A 25,955-nucleotide genomic window follows, 5' to 3' on the forward strand; every position below is an offset into this window, starting at 1 on the left:
AAAATTAAGTTTCCCCAATCTTCTCAAAACTCTGGATTATGATAGAGGGCTCTGAGACTTTGACCTGAGTGCAAAAATGGATGAGAGGGCTGTGAGACTTTGACCTGAGTGCAAAAATGGATGATCTAGACCCTTCCAGAGCTGAGATATCAAAATTCAAAATTTCGACCCTAAAAAAAAACGACAGTGTTACCCCTTTCGTTTTTTTTTTCATTTTTGGGCGAAAAATTAAGTTTCTCCAATCTTCTCAAAACTCTGGATTCTGATAGAGGGCTGTGAGACTTTGAACTGAGTGCAAAAATGGAGGCTCTAGACCCTTCCAGAGCTGAGATATCGAAACTCAAAATTTCGACCAGAAAAAAAAAACGACAGTGGTACCCCTTACGTTTTTTTTTTTCGGGCGAAAAATTAGGTATCCCCAATCTTCTCAAAACTCTGGATTCTGAAAGAGGGCAATGAGACTTAGTCCTGAGTGCAAAAATGGAGGCTCTAGACCCTTCCAGAGCTGAGATATCGAAACTCAAAATTTCGACCCGAAAAAAAACCGACAGTGGTACCCCTTACGTTTTTTTTTTTTCGGGCGAAAAATTAAGTTTCTCCAATCTTCTCAAAACTCTGGATTATGATAGAGGGCTCTGCGACTTTGACCTGAGTGCAAAAATGGATGATCTAGACCCTTCCAGAGCTGAGATATCAAACTTTAAAATTTCGACCCGAAAAAAAACCGACAGTGTTACCCCTTTTGTTTTTTTTCGTTTTCGGGCGAAAAATTAAGTTTCTCCAATCTTCTCAAAACTCTGGATTCTGATAGAGGGCTGTGAGACTTTGACCTGAGTGCAAAAATGGATGATCTAGACCCTTCCAGAGCTGAGATATCAAAATTCAAAATTTCGACCCGAAAAAAAAACGACAGTGTTACCCCTTTCGTTTTTTTCCATTTTTGGGCGAAAAATTAAGTTTCTCCAATCTTCTCAAAACTCTGGATTCTGATAGAGGGCTGTGAGACTTTGACCTGAGTGCAAAAATGGAGGCTCTAGACCCTTCCAGAGCTGAGATATCAAACTTCAAAATTTTGACCCGAAAAAAAACCGACAGTGTTACCCCTTTCGTTTTTTTTCGTTTTCGGGCGAAAAATTAAGTTTCTCCAATCTTCTCAAAACTCTGGATTATGATAGAGGGCTGTGAGACTTTGACCTGAGTGCAAAAATGGATGATCTAGACCCTTCCAGAGCTGAGATATCGAAACTCAAAATTTCGACCAGAAAAAAAAACGACAGTGGTACCCCTTACGTTTTTTTTTTTCGGGCGAAAAATTAGGTATCCCCAATCTTCTCAAAACTCTGGATTCTGAAAGAGGGCAATGAGACTTAGTCCTGAGTGCAAAAATGGAGGCTCTAGACTCTTCCAGAGCTGAGATATCGAAACTCAAAATTTCGACCCGAAAAAAAAACCCCGACAGTGCAACCCCTTTCGTTTTTTTTTCATTTTTGGGCGAAAAATTAAGTGTCTCCAATCTTCTCAAAACTCTGGATTCTGATAGAGGGCTGTGAGACTTTGACCTGAGTGCAAAAATGGATGATCTAGACCCTTCCAGAAATGAGATATCAAAATTCAAAATTTCGACCCGAAAAAAAAAACGACAGTGTTACCCCTTTCGTTTTTTTTTTTTCATTTTTGGGCGAAAAATTAAGTTTCTCCAATCTTCTCAAAACTCTGGATTCTGTTAGAGGGCTGTGAGACTTTGACCTGAGTGCAAAAATGGAGGCTCTAGACCCTTCCAGAGCTGAGATATCGAAACTCAAAATTTCGACCCGAAAAAAAAAAAACGACAGTGTTACCCCTTTCGTTTTTTTTCATTTTTGGGCGAAAAATTATGTGTCTCCATTCTTTTCAAAACTCTGGATTCTGATAGAGGGCTGTGAGACTTTGACCTGAGTGCAAAAATGGATGATCTAGACCCTTCCAGAGCTGAGATATCAAAATTCAAAATTTCGACCCGAAAAAAAAACGACAGTGTTACCCCTTTCGTTTTTTTTTTTTCATTTTTGGGCGAAAAATTAAGTTTCTCCAATCTTCTCAAAACTCTGGATTCTGATAGAGGGCTGTGAGACTTTGACCTGAGTGCAAAAATGGAGGCTCTAGACCCTTCCAGAGCTGAGATATCGAAACTCAAAATTTCGACCCGAAAAAAAAACCGACAGTGTTACCCCTTTCGTTTTTTTTTCATTTTTGGGCGAAAAATTATGTATCTCCAATCTTCTCAAAACTCTGGATTCTGATAGAGGTCTGTGAGACTTTGACCTGAGTGCAAAAATGGATGATCTAGACCCTTCCAGAGCTGAGATATCAACATTCAAATTTTCGACCCGAAAAAAAAAACGACAGTGTTACTTACCCCTTTCGTTTTTTTCCATTTTTGGGCGAAAAATTAAGTTTCTCCAATCTTCTCAAAACTCTGGATTATGATAGAGGGCTGTGAGACTTTGACCTGAGTGCAAAAATTGATGATCTAGACCCTTCCAGAGCTGAGATATCAAACTTCAAAATTTCGACCCGAAAAAAAAAACGACAGTTTTACCCCTTTCGTTTTTTTTCATTTTTGGGCGAAAAATTAAGTGTCTCCAATCTTCTCAAAACTCTGGATTATGATAGAGGGCTCTGAGACTTTGACCTGAGTGCAAAAATGGATGATCTAGACCCTTCCAGAGCTGAGATATCAAACTTCAAAATTTCGACCCGAAAAAAAAAACGACAGTGTTACCCCTTTCGTTTTTTTTTTCATTTTTGGGCGAAAAATTAAGTTTCTCCAATCTTCTCAAAACTCTGGATTATGATAGGGGGCTGTGAGACTTTGACCTGAGTGCAAAAATGGATGATCTAGACCCTTCCAGAGCTGAGATATCAAACTTCAAAATTTCGACCCGAAAAAAAAACGACAGTGTTACCCCTTTCGTTTTTTTTCATTGTTGGGCGAAAAATTAAGTTTCTCCAAACTTCTCAAAACTCTGGATTATGATAGGGGGCTGTGAGACTTTGACCTGAGTGCAAAAATGGAGGCTCTAGACCCTTCCAGAGCTGAGATATCGAAACTCAAAATTTCGACCAGAAAAAAAAAAACGACAGTGGTACCCCTTACGTTTTTTTTTTTCGGGCGAAAAATTAAGTTTCCCCAATCTTCTCAAAACTCTGGATTCTGATAGAGGGCAATGAGACTTAGACCTGAGTGCAAAAATGGAGAATCTAGACCCTTCCAGAGCTGAGATATCGAAACTCAAAATTTCGACCAGAAAAAAAACGACAGTGGTACCCCTTACGTTTTTTTTCATTTTTGGGCGAAAAATTAAGTTTCTCCAATCTTCTCAAAACTCTGGATTCTGATAGAGGGCTGTGCGACTTTGACCTGAGTGCAAAAATGGATGATCTAGACCCTTCCAGAGCTGAGATATCAAACTTCAAAATTTCGACCCGAAAAAAAAAACGACAGTGTTACCCCTTTCGTTTTTTTCATTTTTGGGCGAAAAATTAAGTTTCTCCAATCTTCTCAAAACTCTGGATTATGATAGGGGGCTGTGAGACTTTGACCTGAGTGCAAAAATGGAGGCTCTAGACCCTTCCAGAGCTGAGATATCGAAACTCAAAATTTCGACCAGAAAAAAAAAACGACAGTGGTACCCCTTGCGTTTTTTTTTTCGGGCGAAAAATTAAGTTTCTCCAATCTTCTCAAAACTCTGGATTCTGATAGAGGGCAATGAGACTTAGACCTGAGTGCAAAAATGGAGAATCTAGACCCTTCCAGAGCTGAGATATCAAAACTCAAAATTTCGACCAGAAAAAGAACGACAGTGGTACCCCTTACGTTTTTTTTTTTTTTCCGGCGAAAAATTATGTATCCCCAATCTTCTCAAAACTCTGGATTCTGAAAGAGGGCAATGAGACTTAGTCCTGAGTGCAAAAATGGAGGCTCTAGACCTTTCCAGAGCTGAGATATCGAAACTCAAAATTTCGACCCGAAAAAAAAACCCGACAGTGCAACCCCTTACGTTTTTTTTGGGGGGGGCGAAAAATTAAGTTTCCCCAATCTTCTCAAAACTCTGGATTATGATAGAGGGCTCTGAGACTTTGACCTGAGTGCAAAAATGGATGATCTAGATCCTTCCAGAGCTGAGATATCAAACTTCAAAATTTCGACCCGAACAAAAAAATGACAGTGTCACCTCTTTCGTTTTTTTTTCATTTTTGGGCGAAAAATTAAGTGTCTCCAATCTTCTCAAAACTCTGGATTATGATAGGGGGCTGTGAGACTTTGAACTGAGTGCAAAAATGGAGGCTCTAGACCCTTCCAGAGCTGAGATATCGAAACTCAAAATTTCGACCCGAAAAAAAAAAACGACAGTGTTACCCCTTTCGTTTTTTTGTCATTTTTGGGCGAAAAATTAAGTTTCTCCAATCTTCTCAAAACTCTGGATTCTGGTAGAGGGCTGTGAGACTTTGACCTGAGTGCAAACATTGATGATCTAGACCCTTCCAGAGCTGAGATATCAAACTTCAAAATTTCGACCCGAAAAAAAAACGACAGTGTTACCCCTTTCGTTTTTTTTCATTTTTGGGCGAAAAATTAAGTGTCTCCAATCTTCTCAAAACTCTGGATTCTGATCTAGACCCTTCCAGAGCTGAGATATCAAACTTTAAAATTTCGACCCGAAAAAAAACCGACAGTGTTACCCCTTTCGTTTTTTTTCGTTTTCGGGCGAAAAATTAAGTTTCTCCAATCTTCTCAAAACTCTGGATTCTGATAGAGGGCTGTGAGACTTTGACCTGAGTGCAAAAATGGATGATCTAGACCCTTCCAGAGCTGAGATATCAAAATTCAAAATTTCGACCCGAAAAAAAAACGACAGTGTTACCCCTTTCGTTTTTTTCCATTTTTGGGCGAAAAATTAAGTTTCTCCAATCTTCTCAAAACTCTGGATTCTGATAGAGGGCTGTGAGACTTTGACCTGAGTGCAAAAATGGAGGCTCTAGACCCTTCCAGAGCTGAGATATCAAACTTCAAAATTTTGACCCGAAAAAAAACCGACAGTGTTACCCCTTTCGTTTTTTTTCGTTTTCGGGCGAAAAATTAAGTTTCTCCAATCTTCTCAAAACTCTGGATTATGATAGAGGGCTGTGAGACTTTGACCTGAGTGCAAAAATGGATGATCTAGACCCTTCCAGAGCTGAGATATCGAAACTCAAAATTTCGACCAGAAAAAAAAACGACAGTGGTACCCCTTACGTTTTTTTTTTTCGGGCGAAAAATTAGGTATCCCCAATCTTCTCAAAACTCTGGATTCTGAAAGAGGGCAATGAGACTTAGTCCTGAGTGCAAAAATGGAGGCTCTAGACTCTTCCAGAGCTGAGATATCGAAACTCAAAATTTCGACCCGAAAAAAAAACCCCGACAGTGCAACCCCTTTCGTTTTTTTTCATTTTTGGGCGAAAAATTAAGTGTCTCCAATCTTCTCAAAACTCTGGATTCTGATAGAGGGCTGTGAGACTTTGACCTGAGTGCAAAAATGGATGATCTAGACCCTTCCAGAAATGAGATATCAAAATTCAAAATTTCGACCCGAAAAAAAAAACGACAGTGTTACCCCTTTCGTTTTTTTTTTTTCATTTTTGGGCGAAAAATTAAGTTTCTCCAATCTTCTCAAAACTCTGGATTCTGTTAGAGGGCTGTGAGACTTTGACCTGAGTGCAAAAATGGAGGCTCTAGACCCTTCCAGAGCTGAGATATCGAAACTCAAAATTTCGACCCGAAAAAAAAAAACGACAGTGTTACCCCTTTCGTTTTTTTTCATTTTTGGGCGAAAAATTATGTGTCTCCATTCTTCTCAAAACTCTGGATTCTGATAGAGGGCTGTGAGACTTTGACCTGAGTGCAAAAATGGATGATCTAGACCCTTCCAGAGCTGAGATATCAAAATTCAAAATTTCGACCCGAAAAAAAAACGACAGTGTTACCCCTTTCGTTTTTTTTTTTTCATTTTTGGGCGAAAAATTAAGTTTCTCCAATCTTCTCAAAACTCTGGATTCTGATAGAGGGCTGTGAGACTTTGAACTGAGTGCAAAAATGGAGGCTCTAGACCCTTCCAGAGCTGAGATATCGAAACTCAAAATTTCGACCCGAAAAAAAACCCGACAGTGTTACCCCTTTCGTTTTTTTTTCATTTTTGGGCGAAAAATTATGTATCTCCAATCTTCTCAAATCTCTGGATTCTGATAGAGGTCTGTGAGACTTTGACCTGAGTGCAAAAATGGATGATCTAGACCCTTCCAGAGCTGAGATATCAACATTCAAATTTTCGACCCGAAAAAAAAAACGACAGTGTTACTTACCCCTTTCGTTTTTTTCCATTTTTGGGCGAAAAATTAAGTTTCTCCAATCTTCTCAAAACTCTGGATTATGATAGAGGGCTGTGAGACTTTGACCTGAGTGCAAAAATTGATGATCTAGACCCTTCCAGAGCTGAGATATCAAACTTCAAAATTTCGACCCGAAAAAAAAACGACAGTTTTACCCCTTTCGTTTTTTTTCATTTTTGGGCGAAAAATTAAGTGTCTCCAATCTTCTCAAAACTCTGGATTATGATAGAGGGCTCTGAGACTTTGACCTGAGTGCAAAAATGGATGATCTAGACCCTTCCAGAGCTGAGATATCAAACTTCAAAATTTCGACCCGAAAAAAAAAACGACAGTGTTACCCCTTTCGTTTTTTTTTTCATTTTTGGGCGAAAAATTAAGTTTCTCCAATCTTCTCAAAACTCTGGATTATGATAGGGGGCTGTGAGACTTTGACCTGAGTGCAAAAATGGATGATCTAGACCCTTCCAGAGCTGAGATATCAAACTTCAAAATTTCGACCCGAAAAAAAAACGACAGTGTTACCCCTTTCGTTTTTTTTCATTGTTGGGCGAAAAATTAAGTACTCTGGATTATGATAGGGGGCTGTGAGACTTTGACCTGAGTGCAAAAATGGAGGCTCTAGACCCTTCCAGAGCTGAGATATCGAAACTCAAAATTTCGACCAGAAAAAAAAAAACGACAGTGGTACCCCTTACGTTTTTTTTTTTCGGGCGAAAAATTAAGTTTCCCCAATCTTCTCAAAACTCTGGATTCTGATAGAGGGCAATGAGACTTAGACCTGAGTGCAAAAATGGAGAATCTAGACCCTTCCAGAGCTGAGATATCGAAACTCAAAATTTCGACCAGAAAAAAAACGACAGTGGTACCCCTTACGTTTTTTTTCATTTTTGGGCAAAAAATTAAGTTTCTCCAATCTTCTCAAAACTCTGGATTCTGATAGAGGGCTGTGCGACTTTGACCTGAGTGCAAAAATGGATGATCTAGACCCTTCCAGAGCTGAGATATCAAACTTCAAAATTTCGACTCGAAAAAAAAAACGACAGTGTTACCCCTTTCGTTTTTTTTCATTTTTGGGCGAAAAATTAAGTTTCTCCAATCTTCTCAAAACTCTGGATTATGATAGGGGGCTGTGAGACTTTGACCTGAGTGCATAAATGGAGGCTCTAGACCCTTCCAGAGCTGAGATATCGAAACTCAAAATTTCGACCAGAAAAAAAAAACGACAGTGGTACCCCTTGCGTTTTTTTTTTCGGGCGAAAAATTAAGTTTCTCCAAACTTCTCAAAACTCTGGATTCTGATAGAGGGCAATGAGACTTAGACCTGAGTGCAAAAATGGAGAATCTAGACCCTTCCAGAGCTGAGATATCAAAACTCAAAATTTCGACCAGAAAAAGAACGACAGTGGTACCCCTTACGTTTTTTTTTTTTTCCGGCGAAAAATTATGTATCCCCAATCTTCTCAAAACTCTGGATTCTGAAAGAGGGCAATGAGACTTAGTCCTGAGTGCAAAAATGGAGGCTCTAGACCTTTCCAGAGCTGAGATATCGAAACTCAAAATTTCGACCCGAAAAAAAACCCGACAGTGCAACCCCTTACGTTTTTTTTGGGGGGGGCGAAAAATTAAGTTTCCCCAATCTTCTCAAAACTCTGGATTATGATAGAGGGCTCTGAGACTTTGACCTGAGTGCAAAAATGGATGATCTAGATCCTTCCAGAGCTGAGATATCAAACTTCAAAATTTCGACCCGAAAAAAAACCCGACAGTGCAACCCCTTACGTTTTTTTTTTGGGGGGGGGGGGGGGGGGCGAAAAATTAAGTTTCCCCAATCTTCTCAAAACTCTGGATTCTGGTAGAGGGCTGTGAGACTTTGACCTGAGTGCAAACATTGATGATCTAGACCCTTCCAGAGCTGAGATATCAAACTTCAAAATTTCGACCCGAAAAAAAAACGACAGTGTTACCCCTTTCGTTTTTTTTCATTTTTGGGCGAAAAATTAAGTGTCTCCAATCTTCTCAAAACTCTGGATTCTGATCTAGACCCTTCCAGAGCTGAGATATCAAACTTTAAAATTTCGACCCGAAAAAAAACCGACAGTGTTACCCCTTTCGTTTTTTTTCGTTTTCGGGCGAAAAATTAAGTTTCTCCAATCTTCTCAAAACTCTGGATTCTGATAGAGGGCTGTGAGACTTTGACCTGAGTGCAAAAATGGATGATCTAGACCCTTCCAGAGCTGAGATATCAAAATTCAAAATTTCGACCCGAAAAAAAAACGACAGTGTTACCCCTTTCGTTTTTTTCCATTTTTGGGCGAAAAATTAAGTTTCTCCAATCTTCTCAAAACTCTGGATTCTGATAGAGGGCTGTGAGACTCTGACCTGAGTGCAAAAATGGAGGCTCTAGACCCTTCCAGAGCTGAGATATCAAACTTCAAAATTTTGACCCGAAAAAAAACCGACAGTGTTACCCCTTTCGTTTTTTTTCGTTTTCGGGCGAAAAATTAAGTTTCTCCAATCTTCTCAAAACTCTGGATTATGATAGAGGGCTGTGAGACTTTGACCTGAGTGCAAAAATGGATGATCTAGACCCTTCCAGAGCTGAGATATCGAAACTCAAAATTTCGACCAGAAAAAAAAACGACAGTGGTACCCCTTACGTTTTTTTTTTCGGGCGAAAAATTAGGTATCCCCAATCTTCTCAAAACTCTGGATTCTGAAAGAGGGCAATGAGACTTAGTCCTGAGTGCAAAAATGGAGGCTCTAGACTCTTCCAGAGCTGAGATATCGAAACTCAAAATTTCGACCCGAAAAAAAAACCCCGACAGTGCAACCCCTTTCGTTTTTTTTCATTTTTGGGCGAAAAATTAAGTGTCTCCAATCTTCTCAAAACTCTGGATTCTGATAGAGGGCTGTGAGACTTTGACCTGAGTGCAAAAATGGATGATCTAGACCCTTCCTGAAATGAGATATCAAAATTCAAAATTTCGACCCGAAAAAAAAAACGACAGTGTTACCCCTTTCGTTTTTTTTTTTTCATTTTTGGGCGAAAAATTAAGTTTCTCCAATCTTCTCAAAACTCTGGATTCTGTTAGAGGGCTGTGAGACTTTGACCTGAGTGCAAAAATGGAGGCTCTAGACCCTTCCAGAGCTGAGATATCGAAACTCAAAATTTCGACCCGAAAAAAAAAAACGACAGTGTTACCCCTTTCGTTTTTTTTCATTTTTGGGCGAAAAATTATGTGTCTCCATTCTTCTCAAAACTCTGGATTCTGATAGAGGGCTGTGAGACTTTGACCTGAGTGCAAAAATGGATGATCTAGACCCTTCCAGAGCTGAGATATCAAAATTCAAAATTTCGACCCGAAAAAAAAACGACAGTGTTACCCCTTTCGTTTTTTTTTTTCATTTTTGGGCGAAAAATTAAGTTTCTCCAATCTTCTCAAAACTCTGGATTCTGATAGAGGGCTGTGAGACTTTGAACTGAGTGCAAAAATGGAGGCTCTAGACCCTTCCAGAGCTGAGATATCGAAACTCAAAATTTCGACCCGAAAAAAAACCCGACAGTGTTACCCCTTTCGTTTTTTTTTCATTTTTGGGCGAAAAATTATGTATCTCCAATCTTCTCAAATCTCTGGATTCTGATAGAGGTCTGTGAGACTTTGACCTGAGTGCAAAAATGGATGATCTAGACCCTTCCAGAGCTGAGATATCAACATTCAAATTTTCGACCCGAAAAAAAAAACGACAGTGTTACTTACCCCTTTCGTTTTTTTCCATTTTTGGGCGAAAAATTAAGTTTCTCCAATCTTCTCAAAACTCTGGATTATGATAGAGGGCTGTGAGACTTTGACCTGAGTGCAAAAATTGATGATCTAGACCCTTCCAGAGCTGAGATATCAAACTTCAAAATTTCGACCCGAAAAAAAAACGACAGTTTTACCCCTTTCGTTTTTTTTCATTTTTGGGCGAAAAATTAAGTGTCTCCAATCTTCTCAAAACTCTGGATTATGATAGAGGGCTCTGAGACTTTGACCTGAGTGCAAAAATGGATGATCTAGACCCTTCCAGAGCTGAGATATCAAACTTCAAAATTTCGACCCGAAAAAAAAAACGACAGTGTTACCCCTTTCGTTTTTTTTTTCATTTTTGGGCGAAAAATTAAGTTTCTCCAATCTTCTCAAAACTCTGGATTATGATAGGGGGCTGTGAGACTTTGACCTGAGTGCAAAAATGGATGATCTAGACCCTTCCAGAGCTGAGATATCAAACTTCAAAATTTCGACCCGAAAAAAAAACGACAGTGTTACCCCTTTCGTTTTTTTTCATTGTTGGGCGAAAAATTAAGTACTCTGGATTATGATAGGGGGCTGTGAGACTTTGACCTGAGTGCAAAAATGGAGGCTCTAGACCCTTCCAGAGCTGAGATATCGAAACTCAAAATTTCGACCAGAAAAAAAAAACGACAGTGGTACCCCTTACGTTTTTTTTTTTCGGGCGAAAAATTAAGTTTCCCCAATCTTCTCAAAACTCTGGATTCTGATAGAGGGCAATGAGACTTAGACCTGAGTGCAAAAATGGAGAATCTAGACCCTTCCAGAGCTGAGATATCGAAACTCAAAATTTCGACCAGAAAAAAAACGACAGTGGTACCCCTTACGTTTTTTTTCATTTTTGGGCAAAAAATTAAGTTTCTCCAATCTTCTCAAAACTCTGGATTCTGATAGAGGGCTGTGCGACTTTGACCTGAGTGCAAAAATGGATGATCTAGACCCTTCCAGAGCTGAGATATCAAACTTCAAAATTTCGACTCGAAAAAAAAAACGACAGTGTTACCCCTTTCGTTTTTTTTCATTTTTGGGCGAAAAATTAAGTTTCTCCAATCTTCTCAAAACTCTGGATTATGATAGGGGGCTGTGAGACTTTGACCTGAGTGCATAAATGGAGGCTCTAGACCCTTCCAGAGCTGAGATATCGAAACTCAAAATTTCGACCAGAAAAAAAAAACGACAGTGGTACCCCTTGCGTTTTTTTTTTCGGGCGAAAAATTAAGTTTCTCCAAACTTCTCAAAACTCTGGATTCTGATAGAGGGCAATGAGACTTAGACCTGAGTGCAAAAATGGAGAATCTAGACCCTTCCAGAGCTGAGATATCAAAACTCAAAATTTCGACCAGAAAAAGAACGACAGTGGTACCCCTTACGTTTTTTTTTTTTTCCGGCGAAAAATTATGTATCCCCAATCTTCTCAAAACTCTGGATTCTGAAAGAGGGCAATGAGACTTAGTCCTGAGTGCAAAAATGGAGGCTCTAGACCTTTCCAGAGCTGAGATATCGAAACTCAAAATTTCGACCCGAAAAAAAACCCGACAGTGCAACCCCTTACGTTTTTTTTGGGGGGGGCGAAAAATTAAGTTTCCCCAATCTTCTCAAAACTCTGGATTATGATAGAGGGCTCTGAGACTTTGACCTGAGTGCAAAAATGGATGATCTAGATCCTTCCAGAGCTGAGATATCAAACTTCAAAATTTCGACCCGAACAAAAAAATGACAGTGTCACCTCTTTCGTTTTTTTTTCATTTTTGGGCGAAAAATTAAGTGTCTCCAATCTTCTCAAAACTCTGGATTATGATAGGGGGCTGTGAGACTTTGAACTGAGTGCAAAAATGGAGGCTCTAGACCCTTCCAGAGCTGAGATATCGAAACTCAAAATTTCGACCCGAAAAAAAAAAAACGACAGTGTTACCCCTTTCGTTTTTTTGTCATTTTTGGGCGAAAAATTAAGTTTCTCCAATCTTCTCAAAACTCTGGATTCTGGTAGAGGGCTGTGAGACTTTGACCTGAGTGCAAAAATGGATGATCTAGACCCTTCCAGAGCTGAGATATCAAAATTCAAAATTTCGACCCGAAAAAAAACGACAGTGTTACCCCTTTCGTTTTTTTTCATTTTTGGGCGAAAAATTAAGTTTCTCCAATCTTCTCAAAACTCTGGATTCTGATAGAGGGCTGTGAGACTTTGAACTGAGTGCAAAAATGGAGGCTCTAGACCCTTCCAGAGCTAAGATATCGAAACTCAAAATTTCGACCCGAAAAAAAAACGACAGTGTTACCCCTTTCGTTTTTTTTTCATTTTTGGGCGAAAAATTAAGTGTCTCCAATCTTCTCAAAACTCTGGATTCTGATAGAGGGCTGTGAGACTTTGACCTGAGTGCAAAAATGGATGATCTAGACCCTTCCAGAGCTGAGATATCAAAATTCAAAATTTCGACCCGAAAAAAAAACGACAGTGTTACCCCTTTCGTTTTTTTTCCATTTTTGGGCGAAAAATTAAGTTTCTCCAATCATCTCAAACCTCTGGATTCTGATAGAGGGCAATGAGACTTAGACCTGAGTGCAAAAATGGAGAATCTAGACCCTTCCAGAGCTGAGATATCGAAACTCAAAATTTCGACCAGAAAAAAAACGACAGTGGTACCCCTTACGTTTTTTTTTTCATTTTTGGGCGAAAAATTAAGTTTCTCCAATCTTCTCAAAACTCTGGATTCTGATAGAGGGCTGTGCGACTTTGACCTGAGTGCAAAAATGGATGATCTAGACCCTTCCAGAGCTGAGATATCAAACTTCAAAATTTCGACCCGAAAAAAAAAACGACAGTGTTACCCCTTTCGTTTTTTTTCATTTTTGGGCGAAAAATTAAGTTTCTCCAATCTTCTCAAAACTCTGGATTATGATAGGGGGCTGTGAGACTTTGACCTGAGTGCATAAATGGAGGCTCTAGACCCTTCCAGAGCTGAGATATCGAAACTCAAAATTTCGACCAGAAAAAAAAAACGACAGTGGTACCCCTTGCGTTTTTTTTTTCGGGCGAAAAATTAAGTTTCTCCAAACTTCTCAAAACTCTGGATTCTGATAGAGGGCAATGAGACTTAGACCTGAGTGCAAAAATGGAGAATCTAGACCCTTCCAGAGCTGAGATATCAAAACTCAAAATTTCGACCAGAAAAAGAACGACAGTGGTACCCCTTACGTTTTTTTTTTTTCCGGCGAAAAATTATGTATCCCCAATCTTCTCAAAACTCTGGATTCTGAAAGAGGGCAATGAGACTTAGTCCTGAGTGCAAAAATGGAGGCTCTAGACCTTTCCAGAGCTGAGATATCGAAACTCAAAATTTCGACCCGAAAAAAAACCCGACAGTGCAACCCCTTACGTTTTTTTTGGGGGGGGCGAAAAATTAAGTTTCCCCAATCTTCTCAAAACTCTGGATTATGATAGAGGGCTCTGAGACTTTGACCTGAGTGCAAAAATGGATGATCTAGATCCTTCCAGAGCTGAGATATCAAACTTCAAAATTTCGACCCGAACAAAAAAATGACAGTGTCACCTCTTTCGTTTTTTTTTCATTTTTGGGCGAAAAATTAAGTGTCTCCAATCTTCTCAAAACTCTGGATTATGATAGGGGGCTGTGAGACTTTGAACTGAGTGCAAAAATGGAGGCTCTAGACCCTTCCAGAGCTGAGATATCGAAACTCAAAATTTCGACCCGAAAAAAAAAAAACGACAGTGTTACCCCTTTCGTTTTTTTGTCATTTTTGGGCGAAAAATTAAGTTTCTCCAATCTTCTCAAAACTCTGGATTCTGGTAGAGGGCTCTGAGACTTTGACCTGAGTGCAAAAATGGATGATCTAGATCCTTCCAGAGCTGAGATATCAAAATTCAAAATTTCGACCCGAAAAAAAACGACAGTGTTACCCCTTTCGTTTTTTTTCATTTTTGGGCGAAAAATTAAGTTTCTCCAATCTTCTCAAAACTCTGGATTCTGATAGAGGGCTGTGAGACTTTGAACTGAGTGCAAAAATGGAGGCTCTAGACCCTTCCAGAGCTAAGATATCGAAACTCAAAATTTCGACCCGAAAAAAAAACGACAGTGTTACCCCTTTCGTTTTTTTTTCATTTTTGGGCGAAAAATTAAGTGTCTCCAATCTTCTCAAAACTCTGGATTCTGATAGAGGGCTGTGAGACTTTGACCTGAGTGCAAAAATGGATGATCTAGACCCTTCCAGAGCTGAGATATCAAAATTCAAAATTTCGACCCGAAAAAAAAACGACAGTGTTACCCCTTTCGTTTTTTTTCCATTTTTGGGCGAAAAATTAAGTTTCTCCAATCATCTCAAACCTCTGGATTCTGATAGAGGGCAATGAGACTTAGACCTGAGTGCAAAAATGGAGAATCTAGACCCTTCCAGAGCTGAGATATCGAAACTCAAAATTTCGACCAGAAAAAAAACGACAGTGGTACCCCTTACGTTTTTTTTTTCATTTTTGGGCGAAAAATTAAGTTTCTCCAATCTTCTCAAAACTCTGGATTCTGATAGAGGGCTGTGCGACTTTGACCTGAGTGCAAAAATGGATGATCTAGACCCTTCCAGAGCTGAGATATCAAACTTCAAAATTTCGACCCGAAAAAAAAAACGACAGTGTTACCCCTTTCGTTTTTTTTCATTTTTGGGCGAAAAATTAAGTTTCTCCAATCTTCTCAAAACTCTGGATTATGATAGGGGGCTGTGAGACTTTGACCTGAGTGCAAAAATGGAGGCTCTAGACCCTTCCAGAGCTGAGATATCGAAACTCAAAATTTCGACCAGAAAAAAAAAACGACAGTGGTACCCCTTACGTTTTTTTTTTCGGGCGAAAAATTAAGTTTCTCCAATCTTCTCAAAACTCTGGATTCTGATAGAGGGCAATGAGACTTAGACCTGAGTGCAAAAATGGAGAATCTAGACCCTTCCAGAGCTGAGATATCAAAACTCAAAATTTCGACCAGAAAAAGAACGACAGTGGTACCCCTTACGTTTTTTTTTTTTCGGGCGAAAAATAATGTATCCCCAATCTTCTCAAAACTCTGGATTCTGAAAGAGGGCAATGAGACTTAGTCCTGAGTGCAAAAATGGAGGCTCTAGACATTTCCAGAGCTGAGATATCGAAACTCAAAATTTCGACCCGAAAAAAAACCCGACAGTGCAACCCCTTACGTTTTTTTTGGGGGGGGCGAAAAATTAAGTTTCCCCAATCTTCTCAAAACTCTGGATTATGATAGAGGGCTCTGAGACTTTGACCTGAGTGCAAAAATGGATGATCTAGATCCTTCCAGAGCTGAGATATCAAACTTCAAAATTTCGACCCGAACAAAAAAATGACAGTGTCACCTCTTTCGTTTTTTTTTCATTTTTGGGTGAAAAATTAAGTGTCTCCAATCTTCTCAAAACTCTGGATTATGATAGGGGGCTGTGAGACTTTGAACTGAGTGCAAAAATGGAGGCTCTAGACCCTTCCAGAGCTGAGATATCGAAACTCAAAATTTCGACCCGAAAAAAAAAAACGACAGTGTTACCCCTTTCGTTTTTTTGTCATTTTTGGGCGAAAAATTAAGTTTCTCCAATCTTCTCAAAACTCTGGATTCTGGTAGAGGGCTGTGAGACTTTGACCTGAGTGCAAAAATGGATGATCTAGACCCTTCCAGAGCTGAGATATCAAAATTCAAAATTGCGACCCGAAAAAAAAAACGACAGTGTTACCCCTTTCGTTTTTTTTTCATTTTTGGGCGAAAAATTAAGTTTCTCCAATCTTCTCAAAACTCTGGATTCTGATAGAGGGCTGTGAGACTTTGAACTGAGTGCAATAATGGAGGCTCTAGACCCTTCCAGAGCTGAGATATCGAAACTCAAAATTTCGACCCGAAAAAAAAAACGACAGTGTTACCCCTTTCGTTTTTTTTCATTTTTGGGCGAAAAATTAAGTGTCTCCAATCTTCTCAAAACTCTGGATTCTGATAGAGGGCTGTGAGACTTTGACCTGAGTGCAAAAATGGAGGCTCTAGACCCTTCCAGAGCTGAGATATCGAAACTCAAAATTTCGACCAGAAAAAAAAAACGACAGTGGTACCCCTTACGTTTTTTTTTTCGGGCGAAAAATTAAGTTTCTCCAATCTTCTCAAAACTCTGGATTCTGATAGAGGGCAATGAGACTTAGACCTGAGTGCAAAAATGGAGAATCTAGACCCTTCCAGAGCTGAGATATCAAAACTCAAAATTTCGACCAGAAAAAGAACGACAGTGGTACCCATTACGTTTTTTTTTTTTCGGGCGAAAAATTATGTATCCCCAATCTTCTCAAAACTCTGGATTCTGAAAGAGGGCAATGAGACTTAGTCCTGAGTGCAAAAATGGAGGCTCTAGACCCTTCCAGAGCTGAGATATCGAAACTCAAAATTTCGACCCGAAAAAAAAAAACGACAGTGTTACCCCTTTCGTTTTTTTGTCATTTTTGGGCGAAAAATTAAGTTTCTCCAATCTTCTCAAAACTCTGGATTCTGGTAGAGGGCTGTGAGACTTTGACCTGAGTGCAAAAATGGATGATCTAGACCCTTCCAGAGCTGAGATATCAAAATTCAAAATTTCGACCCGAAAAAAAACGACAGTGTTACCCCTTTCGTTTTTTTTTCATTTTTGGGCGAAAAATTAAGTTTCTCCAATCTTCTCAAAACTCTGGATTCTGATAGAGGGCTGTGAGACTTTGAACTGAGTGCAAAAATGGAGGCTCTAGACCCTTCCAGAGCTGAGATATCAAACTTCAAAATTTCGACCCGAAAAAAAAACGACAGTGTTACCCCTTTCGTTTTTTTTCGTTTTCGGGCGAAAAATTAAGTTTCTCCAATCTTCTCAAAACTCTGGATTATGATAGAGGGCTGTGAGACTTTGACCTGAGTGCAAAAATGGATGATCTAGACCCTTCCAGAGCTGAGATATCGAAACTCAAAATTTCGACCAGAAAAAAAAACGACAGTGGTACCCCTTACGTTTTTTTTTTTCGGGCGAAAAATTAGGTATCCCCAATCTTCTCAAAACTCTGGATTCTGAAAGAGGGCAATGAGACTTAGTCCTGAGTGCAAAAATGGAGGCTCTAGACCCTTCCAGAGCTGAGATATCGAAACTCAAAATTTCGACCCGAAAAAAAACCCGACAGTGCAACCCCTTACGTTTTTTTTTTGGGGGGGGGGGGGGGGGGGCGAAAAATTAAGTTTCCCCAATCTTCTCAAAACTCTGGATTATGATAGAGGGCTCTGAGACTTTGATCTGAGTGCAAAAATGGATGATCTAGACCCTTCCAGAGCTGAGATATCAAACTTCAAAATTTCGACCCGAAAAAAAAAACGACAGTGTTACCCCTTTCTTTTTTTTTGTTTTCGGGCGAAAAATTAAGTTTCTCCATTCTTCTTAAAACTCTGGATTATGATAGAGGGCTCTGAGACTTTGACCTGAGTGCAAAAATGGAAGGGTCTAGATCATCCATTTTTGCACTCAGGTCAAAGTCTCAGAGCCCTCTATCATAATCCAGAGTTTTGAGAAGATTGGAGACACTTAATTTTTCGCCCAAAAACGAAAAAAAACGAAAGGGGTAACACTGTCGTTTTTTTTTCGGGTCGAAATTTTGAAGTTTGATATCTCAGCTCTGGAAGGGTCTAGATCATCCATTTTTGCACTCAGGTCAAAGTCTCAGAGCCCTCTATCATAATCCAGAGTTTTGAGAAGATTGGAGAAACTTAATTTTTCACCCAAAAATGAAAAAAAAAAAAACGAAAGGGGTAACACTCGTTTTTTTTTCGGGTCGAAATTTTGAGTTTCGATATCTCAGCTCTGGAAGGGTCTAGATCATCCATTTTTGCACTCAGGTCAAAGTCTCACAGCCCTCTATCAGAATCCAGAGTTTTGAGAAGATTGGAGAAACTTAATTTTTCGCCCGAAAACGAAAAAAAACGAAAGGGGTAACACTGTCGTTTTTTTTTCGGGTCGAAATTTTGAAGTTTGATATCTCAGCTCTGGAAGGGTCTAGATCATCCATTTTTGCACTCAGGTCAAAGTCTCAGAGCCCTCTATCAGAATCCAGAGTTTTGAGAAGATTTGAGAAACTTAATTTTTCGCCCAAAAATGGAAAAAAACGAAAGGGGTACCACTGTCGTTTTTTTTTTTTTTTCGGGTCGAATTTTTGAGTTTCGATATCTCAGCTCTGGAAGGGTCTAGAGCCTCCATTTTTGCACTCAGGTCTAAGTCTCATTGCCCTCTATCAGAATCCAGAGTTTTGAGAAGATTGGAGAAATTAAATTTTTCGCCGGAAAAAAAAAAACGAAAGGGAAAAAACGAAAGTACCACTGTCGTTTTTTTTTTCGGGCCGAATTTTTGAGTTTCGATATCTCAGCTCTGGAAGGGTCTAGAGCCTCCATTTTTGCACTCAGGTTTAAGTCTCATGGCCCTCTATCAGAATCCAGAGTTTCAAGGAGATTGGAGAAACTTATTTTTTCGCACAAAAAAACAACAAAAAACGAAAGGGGTACCACTAGCCTGGGTTCTCCCAAGGTTTTTTCTCCATCCAATCTGATGGAGTTTGGTTCCTTGCCACTGTCGCCTTGCTTTTGGCTTGCTTTGAGCTTGCTCAGTTGGGGTTATTTAGTGTTTAGCAATGTTGTTGATCTGTGTTGTGCTACTTTCATGTTATCACTGTGAAGCTGCTTTGATACAATCTGTATTGTGAAAAGCGCTATATAAATAAATGTGACTTGACTTGACTTGACTTACCACTATCGTTTTTTTTTTTTTGTGCGAATAAATAATTTTCTCAATTCTTCTTGAAACTCTGGATTCTGATAGAGGGCCATGGGACTTAGACCTGAGTGCAAAATGGAGGCTCTAGACCCTTCCAGAGCTGAGATATTGAGATATTGAGAGTGCCAAAATGGAGGCTCTAGACCCCTCCAGAGCAGAGATATTGAGATCCCACGTAGCATTTATGCCATTATAAATATCTCAATATCTCAGTGTAACGGAGGCCAGCTAGTAGTTGCTGTGCGAGTAAACCTCACTCCCCTGATCTGAATAGGCGCTCTAGCAACAGACGCTAGAGGCTGCAGTCTTTAGCCTCCTTGTTAGAGTGCCTGACTCTCACGCCGGAGACCGGGGTTCGAGACCCGCTCGGAGCGGGTCGAGCGGGACCCGGGTGGAGCGGTTACATCAGCTTTGGAAGGGTCTAGAGCCTCCATTTTTGCACTCAGGTCTAAGTCCCATGGCCCTCTATCAGAATCCAGAGTTTCAAGAAGATCAAAGAAAATGAAAATTTCGACCCTCTCCCCCCAAAAAAATGACAGTAGTACCCCTGTCGTTTTTTTTTTTTTTTTTTTTTTTTTGGTGCGAAAAAATAAGTTTCTCCAATCTTCCTGAAATTCTGGATTCTGATAGAGGGCCATGGGACTTAGACCAGAGTGCAAAATTGGAAGCTCTAGACCCTTCCAGAGCTGAGATATTGAGATCCCACGAAGCATTTATGCCATTATAAATATCTCAATATCTCAGCTCTGGAAGGGTCTAGAGCTTCCATTTTTGCACTCAGGTCTAAGTCCCATGGCCCTCTATCAGAATCCAGAGTTTCATGTTTACACAACATGTGTTAAAAACAACACACAATGTGTTAAATTTTAACACATGTGCTGAATCAGCTCAGGGACAACACATTTTGTGTAAAATTTTACACATGTGTTCTAAGAGTGTATATATATTATAAAAGAAATTTCAATCAGCATTACTGAAAATGTGACTTCAGTAACAGGCTTTCAAACCTACTGTCCATTCTAATGGACAGACACATTTTAAAAAAATCCTGATTTTAAAACGTGCAATTCTACAGTCGATTTTTAACTTTAATAAGTTCAATCTTTCTATTTTACATACAAAACTATGAAATACTGGCAAAAATATATACAAAATGTAAATACACCTTAGAAAATGTTGATTGCTTGTGTGTTTGGAGTGAAGTTCTGCCATGCTTCTCTTCAATGTAGAGGTTTTTTTTATATAATTACTACATGCAGAGCTTTACTGGCATTTGATTGGATGACAAACGTCCAATCTCATGGACTGCAGGCTTTAAACTTGGTGAAATGCTCCAGAAGTTAAAAAAGGGGGCTGACATGTGATGTCCATTGTAATGGACACAGGGTCTGAATGGGTTAAAATAATTGACTCCTTTCACTTCCATTACATTCATATTGTTTTTCCTGTTCCTCCCAGGAAATAATTCTCCTTACCAGAAATGGTTACTGTGTGACATCTAAGATAAATAGGGCAGCATATGTCAGGTTTGCAGCCAAGACAATGTTGTCCCTCATAATTTTGCATGTTTTACTTGTGTATTAGCTCTATGAGCAGAGAGAAGCATGCCAGCGGAGCAAATTACCATGAATTAAATACTATGCAGCAACTGGTGCATGAGGGAGAACTAAATTATTTTATGATGTATGATCAAGCACAGCTGAGGATATCCAGCATCAAGCTGACAATGTAGCATGTTGATATTGGTAAAACATTTGGCGAATGGACGTGGGGCAGCGTTTTTGACATGTATTGATATAGTATTGTTTATTTAGTGTTTTATCTTTTGTGCAGTAAAGATTTGGTGTGTGTGAAGTAGCGCTGCGTGGTGTTAAGATTGGGGCCATGCCAGAGTTTATATTATTGCACTACAGTAAGAAACCATGTGGTCCGAGTGCTTTGTTGTGCATTTTGAATACGCTCTAAGTTGGACTGCTGCCTTGTATTCATAAGTCCTTAGCTCAAATGCCAGCCTATTGCTTTAATTTACCACCAAAACCTTTAAATACAAAATTAATTCATTTAAAATTATTTCAGAATGCTAAATAGTTCATTTACATACTTAAAATAAATGGTTGGCAAGTATCATTTTACACGGCATTTCATTTTTCAGTTGATTGCGAGGAACAATATGCACCACGTTTGCCACACAATGGCTGGAATTAAAATATGAACACAGAGGACAACGTAAAAAGAGTGTGAAAGACTCTATGGTACTCAGCCATTGAATCCGGCCACACAGAATCAAGGAGGTTAAAAGTCTCCCTCTGGCCTTGCAGGGTTGCTGGGAGACAAGCAGCAAGGGTCCTGTCAAAGCTGGCATAATTTACCCTGCAATCAAACGCTCATATTAGCACAGCTCTTCAGCAGATTGAAGAAGAGAATGCATGCAGTATGCATACAGATGTTTGTCACTTTTTTGTTGATTTAAATTACATATAGTATATTACATACAGTACATTTTACGGAACCCCTAAAGGGACATGTGAAGGGAAAAAAATATGAGATGGAGGAACAAATATTTGTCATAGCTTTTGCATTTTCTTGCTAATGTTTTGCATTCCCTCACAAAAAATCCTTTGCGTTCCGCCAATAAACTTTGCGATCACTCGCAAAGAACTCAAAAGTTTTGTGAGCGAACGCACATTTTTTTTGGAACACAAAACATTTGCAAGAGAACGCAAAAGCTTTGACTATTTTTCCTCCCATTTCATATTTTTCTCCAGCACCATGTCCCTTTAGGGCTCTGTACTTGCATAGTTCACAACTGAAAATGAAATGAATTGTTGAAATACATAAATAAATAATACAAACTAAAGTTCTGCAAAGAATTTTTTAAAATAAGGAAGACATTTTTTTTATTTAAAGGGGTCCTTAATGATGATTTCACTTTTTAACTTTAGTTTGTGTATGTTGCTGTTTGAGCATAAACAACATCTGCAATGTTACTACGCTCAAAGTTTAATGCAATGGGAGATATTTCCTATTACAGAAATTGCTTTTTAAGGACTACAACAAATGGCTGTTTGTTTTGGCTGTTTGTTTCAATTGGCTCTTTTTTATGCTGCGTTCACGTGCTGTGGAAAATAGGATATTTTCCACTTGTGAACTGGAATTTACCAGTGTGTTGCGTTCAAGTGCTTTTGTTGTCGTAATGTGGTAAAAAGATGGAGATCCAGACCTGTTATTTAGCTAAAACTATTTTAGATTGCTTAAATCATCTGCAACAGCAAGAAAATGATTTATTAAAACTCAAAAGGTAAATAATATGCTATATATCTAGATCATGAAGAGTATATATTTTTACCATTCACGACTCTTGCGGTGCTCTCCGCCATTTAGAAAAGTTCAAAGGTTATCTCATCTCGGCAACTCGTCTATCAAAATATTCTACGAGTTGCCCAGTGGAAAATACCACATAAGGGGGTGTTCATGTGCATTTTCCACGTCGGCTTTTGGTATTTACCATAATTACCATAGCACATGAACGCAGCATTATTTCTTGCATTACAACATGCTTCTACCCGGGCTGGTGACATCACAAACCACAAACTTTACATAGATCCTGTCCTGTGAACATGCAACAAAGGCGGTGAGGCCATGTTGTGCTGCTTTAGAGAAGATGAAGAGTGTTGTTGCGGTTTTTCCCACCCCCGAAAAGGCTGACGCACTTAGTTTGGTTAAAATTGATTTTAACCACTGTTCCTGAATATTAACTGAATATTGTGCGTGAGACTCACGCAATTGAGCCAATTCTCACGCTTTCACGCCACACCCCTGATTTTTCACGCTAAAGTGTCAAGCCTGTCGGCAAAATACCTGAAAGATAAGTTTATCTATAGATCCACCAGTTGAGCCACTCGTGATCGACTAGTTTTACCGCAAGTTAGTTAAAACATCCTCTAATCTAGAGCGATCGTGCATGATGTTGAGCTCCTAACGGCGCGGACGCAAAACCAGGACTGGAGCCAAAGCACATTCCTCTCTGCACTAAGCGTTCTGTTATCATTCTGCTTCCATCCACTACGGGTTTTCCAGTCTCACTCACAGGAAAAACTGCTCCGTGATCAATCAATTTTAAAACATAATATTATGGGTTTTTTTTTTATATATCAAAAACATATATTTTTTTTTACATTTTAAGGTTAATTGCATCAGTCTCGTGCTCTTTGAGAGATCAAAATTAAGAGCTTCAACCCATGAACTGCTCGTTAAACAAAGATAAAGCATTGATTTGTACCAGGACAACAAAGAGGGCTCAAACATCTTTTTAATTATGAGAGTCTCAGTCTACATTACATTAACAAGGATGCCAAAGGATGCCATTTATTATTATAATGTAATAATGATTTATATAATTATTCCTATGACGTAAAATCCGCATAGCCTATAAATGTAGGGTACTTTATAAATGAAAATGAATATTTCAAAAGTATATTTTAGTCTACATTACACAGGAAAGTTAAAATAATTTTGTCCTTTTCTACACTTGCAAGAAATAAACCCTTGAGCTTGTATTTAGGAGAAAACAACAGATGACCATGTTGATCGCGTGAGCAAAGTGCACACGTTTCTCTAAATCAACCAGCACAAACAGAATGCCTATTCTTAAAGTCTTCTGCTGTTTTATGAAGGCAAAAAGCCATATCATGGTTTCTATTTTAGTTCATTGGCAAAATATAACGCTAGAGACCATATGTATGTATCTCATATGTTCAGCACATCAAAAGTTCTTGCATGAACTTCACGCTCTACGATCTACGCCACTGTAGCTGTTTCCGTGACGGGTGTGTTTTTGATAAAAACACAGACACTTAGTGCAAATATAGGCTACGCTCCGTTTTATCAGACAGGCCCTCGCGGCCTCGAAACCCCATTTAATTTCTATCCTTTTTTTCTGTTTTAAATTAAGTGCTTTATAATAGAGGTATATTAGATTGAGATCAATAATGTTCTTCCGGCTCTTCACATAATAATGAGTGGACACAAAACCTGGTAGGACCAGGAAAAAGGCTAAATGGAGCAGGTGGTGGCCAAACACACTCTATATAGAAACCATGGTTAAAACCACTAATGAAGACCTCCTTAATGTTGTTTGAGCCACCAGGAGAAAATGATTATCCATATTTAGCTGTTCAGATTGGCCTCTTTTCAGTCTTGCATCCTTTGTTGAGGCGCCCCTTTGTGCTTTGACTGACAAACTCAATGTTAAGGTTTAGCGTGGTTGCTATGCATAAAAATGTAAAGTAAAAAAAAATAAAATAAAAAAACAGTTTTTTTCACCATTTTATTGTAGGGCTGGGACTGGGTATTGATTCAGATGTTCCGATTCGATTTCAATTCACAAGCTTTCAATTTGATTCAAATTCGATTCTTGATTGCGATTCTACTGTAACATAAAATCTCACAGCATCAGCTGTAACATGGTGGCTGCAACTGCAAGCAGTGTAGGAAAACTAATACTGGCTTTTGGGTGAAAGATAAATAAATATGGAAAAATATCAATTATTTGAGAATCGATTTTGAATCGACCACATTTTAAAAGACGATTATTTGAAAAATCGATTTTTTTTTGCCCAGCCCTATTTTATTGTGGTGACTTTGATCAATGGAGCAGAAAATTTGTTTCCATAGCCAAAGAGTTGCAGAAAAGACCTATAACAAGAGGTTGAAGCCCCGGCCAGAGTGGAGTGTGAAGCTCAGCTGGGTGTAAGCTTCGCCTCTTTGAAAAAATGAATGGCCCATCAGCCACGCAACTGCCCTTGTCATACCATTGGCTGACCACTTCTGAAGTATTAACCTGGGTGTAAATACTCCTAAATTCCTAGAACCTAGGATGGTTGCGAGTAAGCAAGCAACATGAAGTATCTCACTGTCTGCTCTTGTTTGTAAGATAACATTTTAATTTTATCTTGCAGATAAAACAGTTAAAAGAGGAGATGAAGAAAGAAATTGCATGCAGTGAAGCCTCACGCTTGAAGGAGGTGAGTATGAGACGTAGCTGAACACATGCTCAGGTATGGCACGGACTTGACTCAAGTCCTATCAGTCTCAGGATGTTTGGAGGTCTTGAACTCTTGACCAAAGGACCGTCCCTCCATTACCCCAGACATCAGTGTCCTAAAGTAAAGACGGAGGATAAGGTGCACACGCAGTGTCTAAGTAATATTGATTTGAGCCATGATTCTATGGTTAAAATTCAACCAGTACCAACAGTGAAACGCATTCATTAACAGCCCTGAGTGATGATGACTGCTCTCTCTCCCTCTGCCAAGTGCAGATCTTTGTCTTTTTTCATCAAAATACACATCTAAAATGCCATTTCTTTTTAAGATAATTCTTAATTCAATCTATTAATGCTCACCTACACTATCGTTCAAAAGTTTGAAGTCATTAAGATTTTTGCATTTATTCTAATAATTTAATTTTATAAAGGACACAATCAATCAATAGTGACAGTAAAGACATTAATAATGTTACAAAGATTTTTTTATTTCAAATAAATGGTGTTCTTTTGAACTTTTTATTCATCAAAGAATCCAAAAAAAAAAAACACTTTTCCACGAAAATGTTTAGCAGCCCTTACGAAAAAGTACCTGATCTTGAATCTTGTACACAGCGATAATAATTACGAAAAAAAACATGTTTATTCAAGGGTTATATTAGTATACTTCTTTTCAACTAAGAATAAGAAAGCATACGTCCAGTCTACATTTTATATACTTCTCAAAAATATACTTCAAATTACACTTAAGTGTACTTACTTGACTTATACTGAGAGAAAATTCTGAATATATTTGACTTGTACTCAATCTTTTGATCGAGATATGCTTAAAAGTATAATTAAGTATTCAAAGTATA

The 25,955-nt window shown here is 38.8% G+C and overlaps 1 protein-coding gene across 1 annotated transcript in view; it reads left to right on the plus strand.

Annotated features, from left to right (window-relative positions):
- c5h10orf67 (chromosome 5 C10orf67 homolog) overlaps window positions 1-25,955 on the plus strand; it is a 119,488-nt gene that overhangs the window by 84,836 nt on the left and 8,697 nt on the right. The window contains exon 9 of the mRNA XM_089131270.1: window positions 25,013-25,078. Coding sequence (XP_088987396.1) covers window positions 25,013-25,078 — 66 coding nt within the window. The remainder of the gene's footprint in view (window positions 1-25,012; window positions 25,079-25,955) is intronic.

The sequence above is a fragment of the Pimephales promelas genome, chromosome 5 (assembly GCF_988280905.1).
Source record: "Pimephales promelas chromosome 5, fPimPro1.hap1.1, whole genome shotgun sequence".
NCBI lineage: Eukaryota > Metazoa > Chordata > Actinopteri > Cypriniformes > Leuciscidae > Pimephales > Pimephales promelas.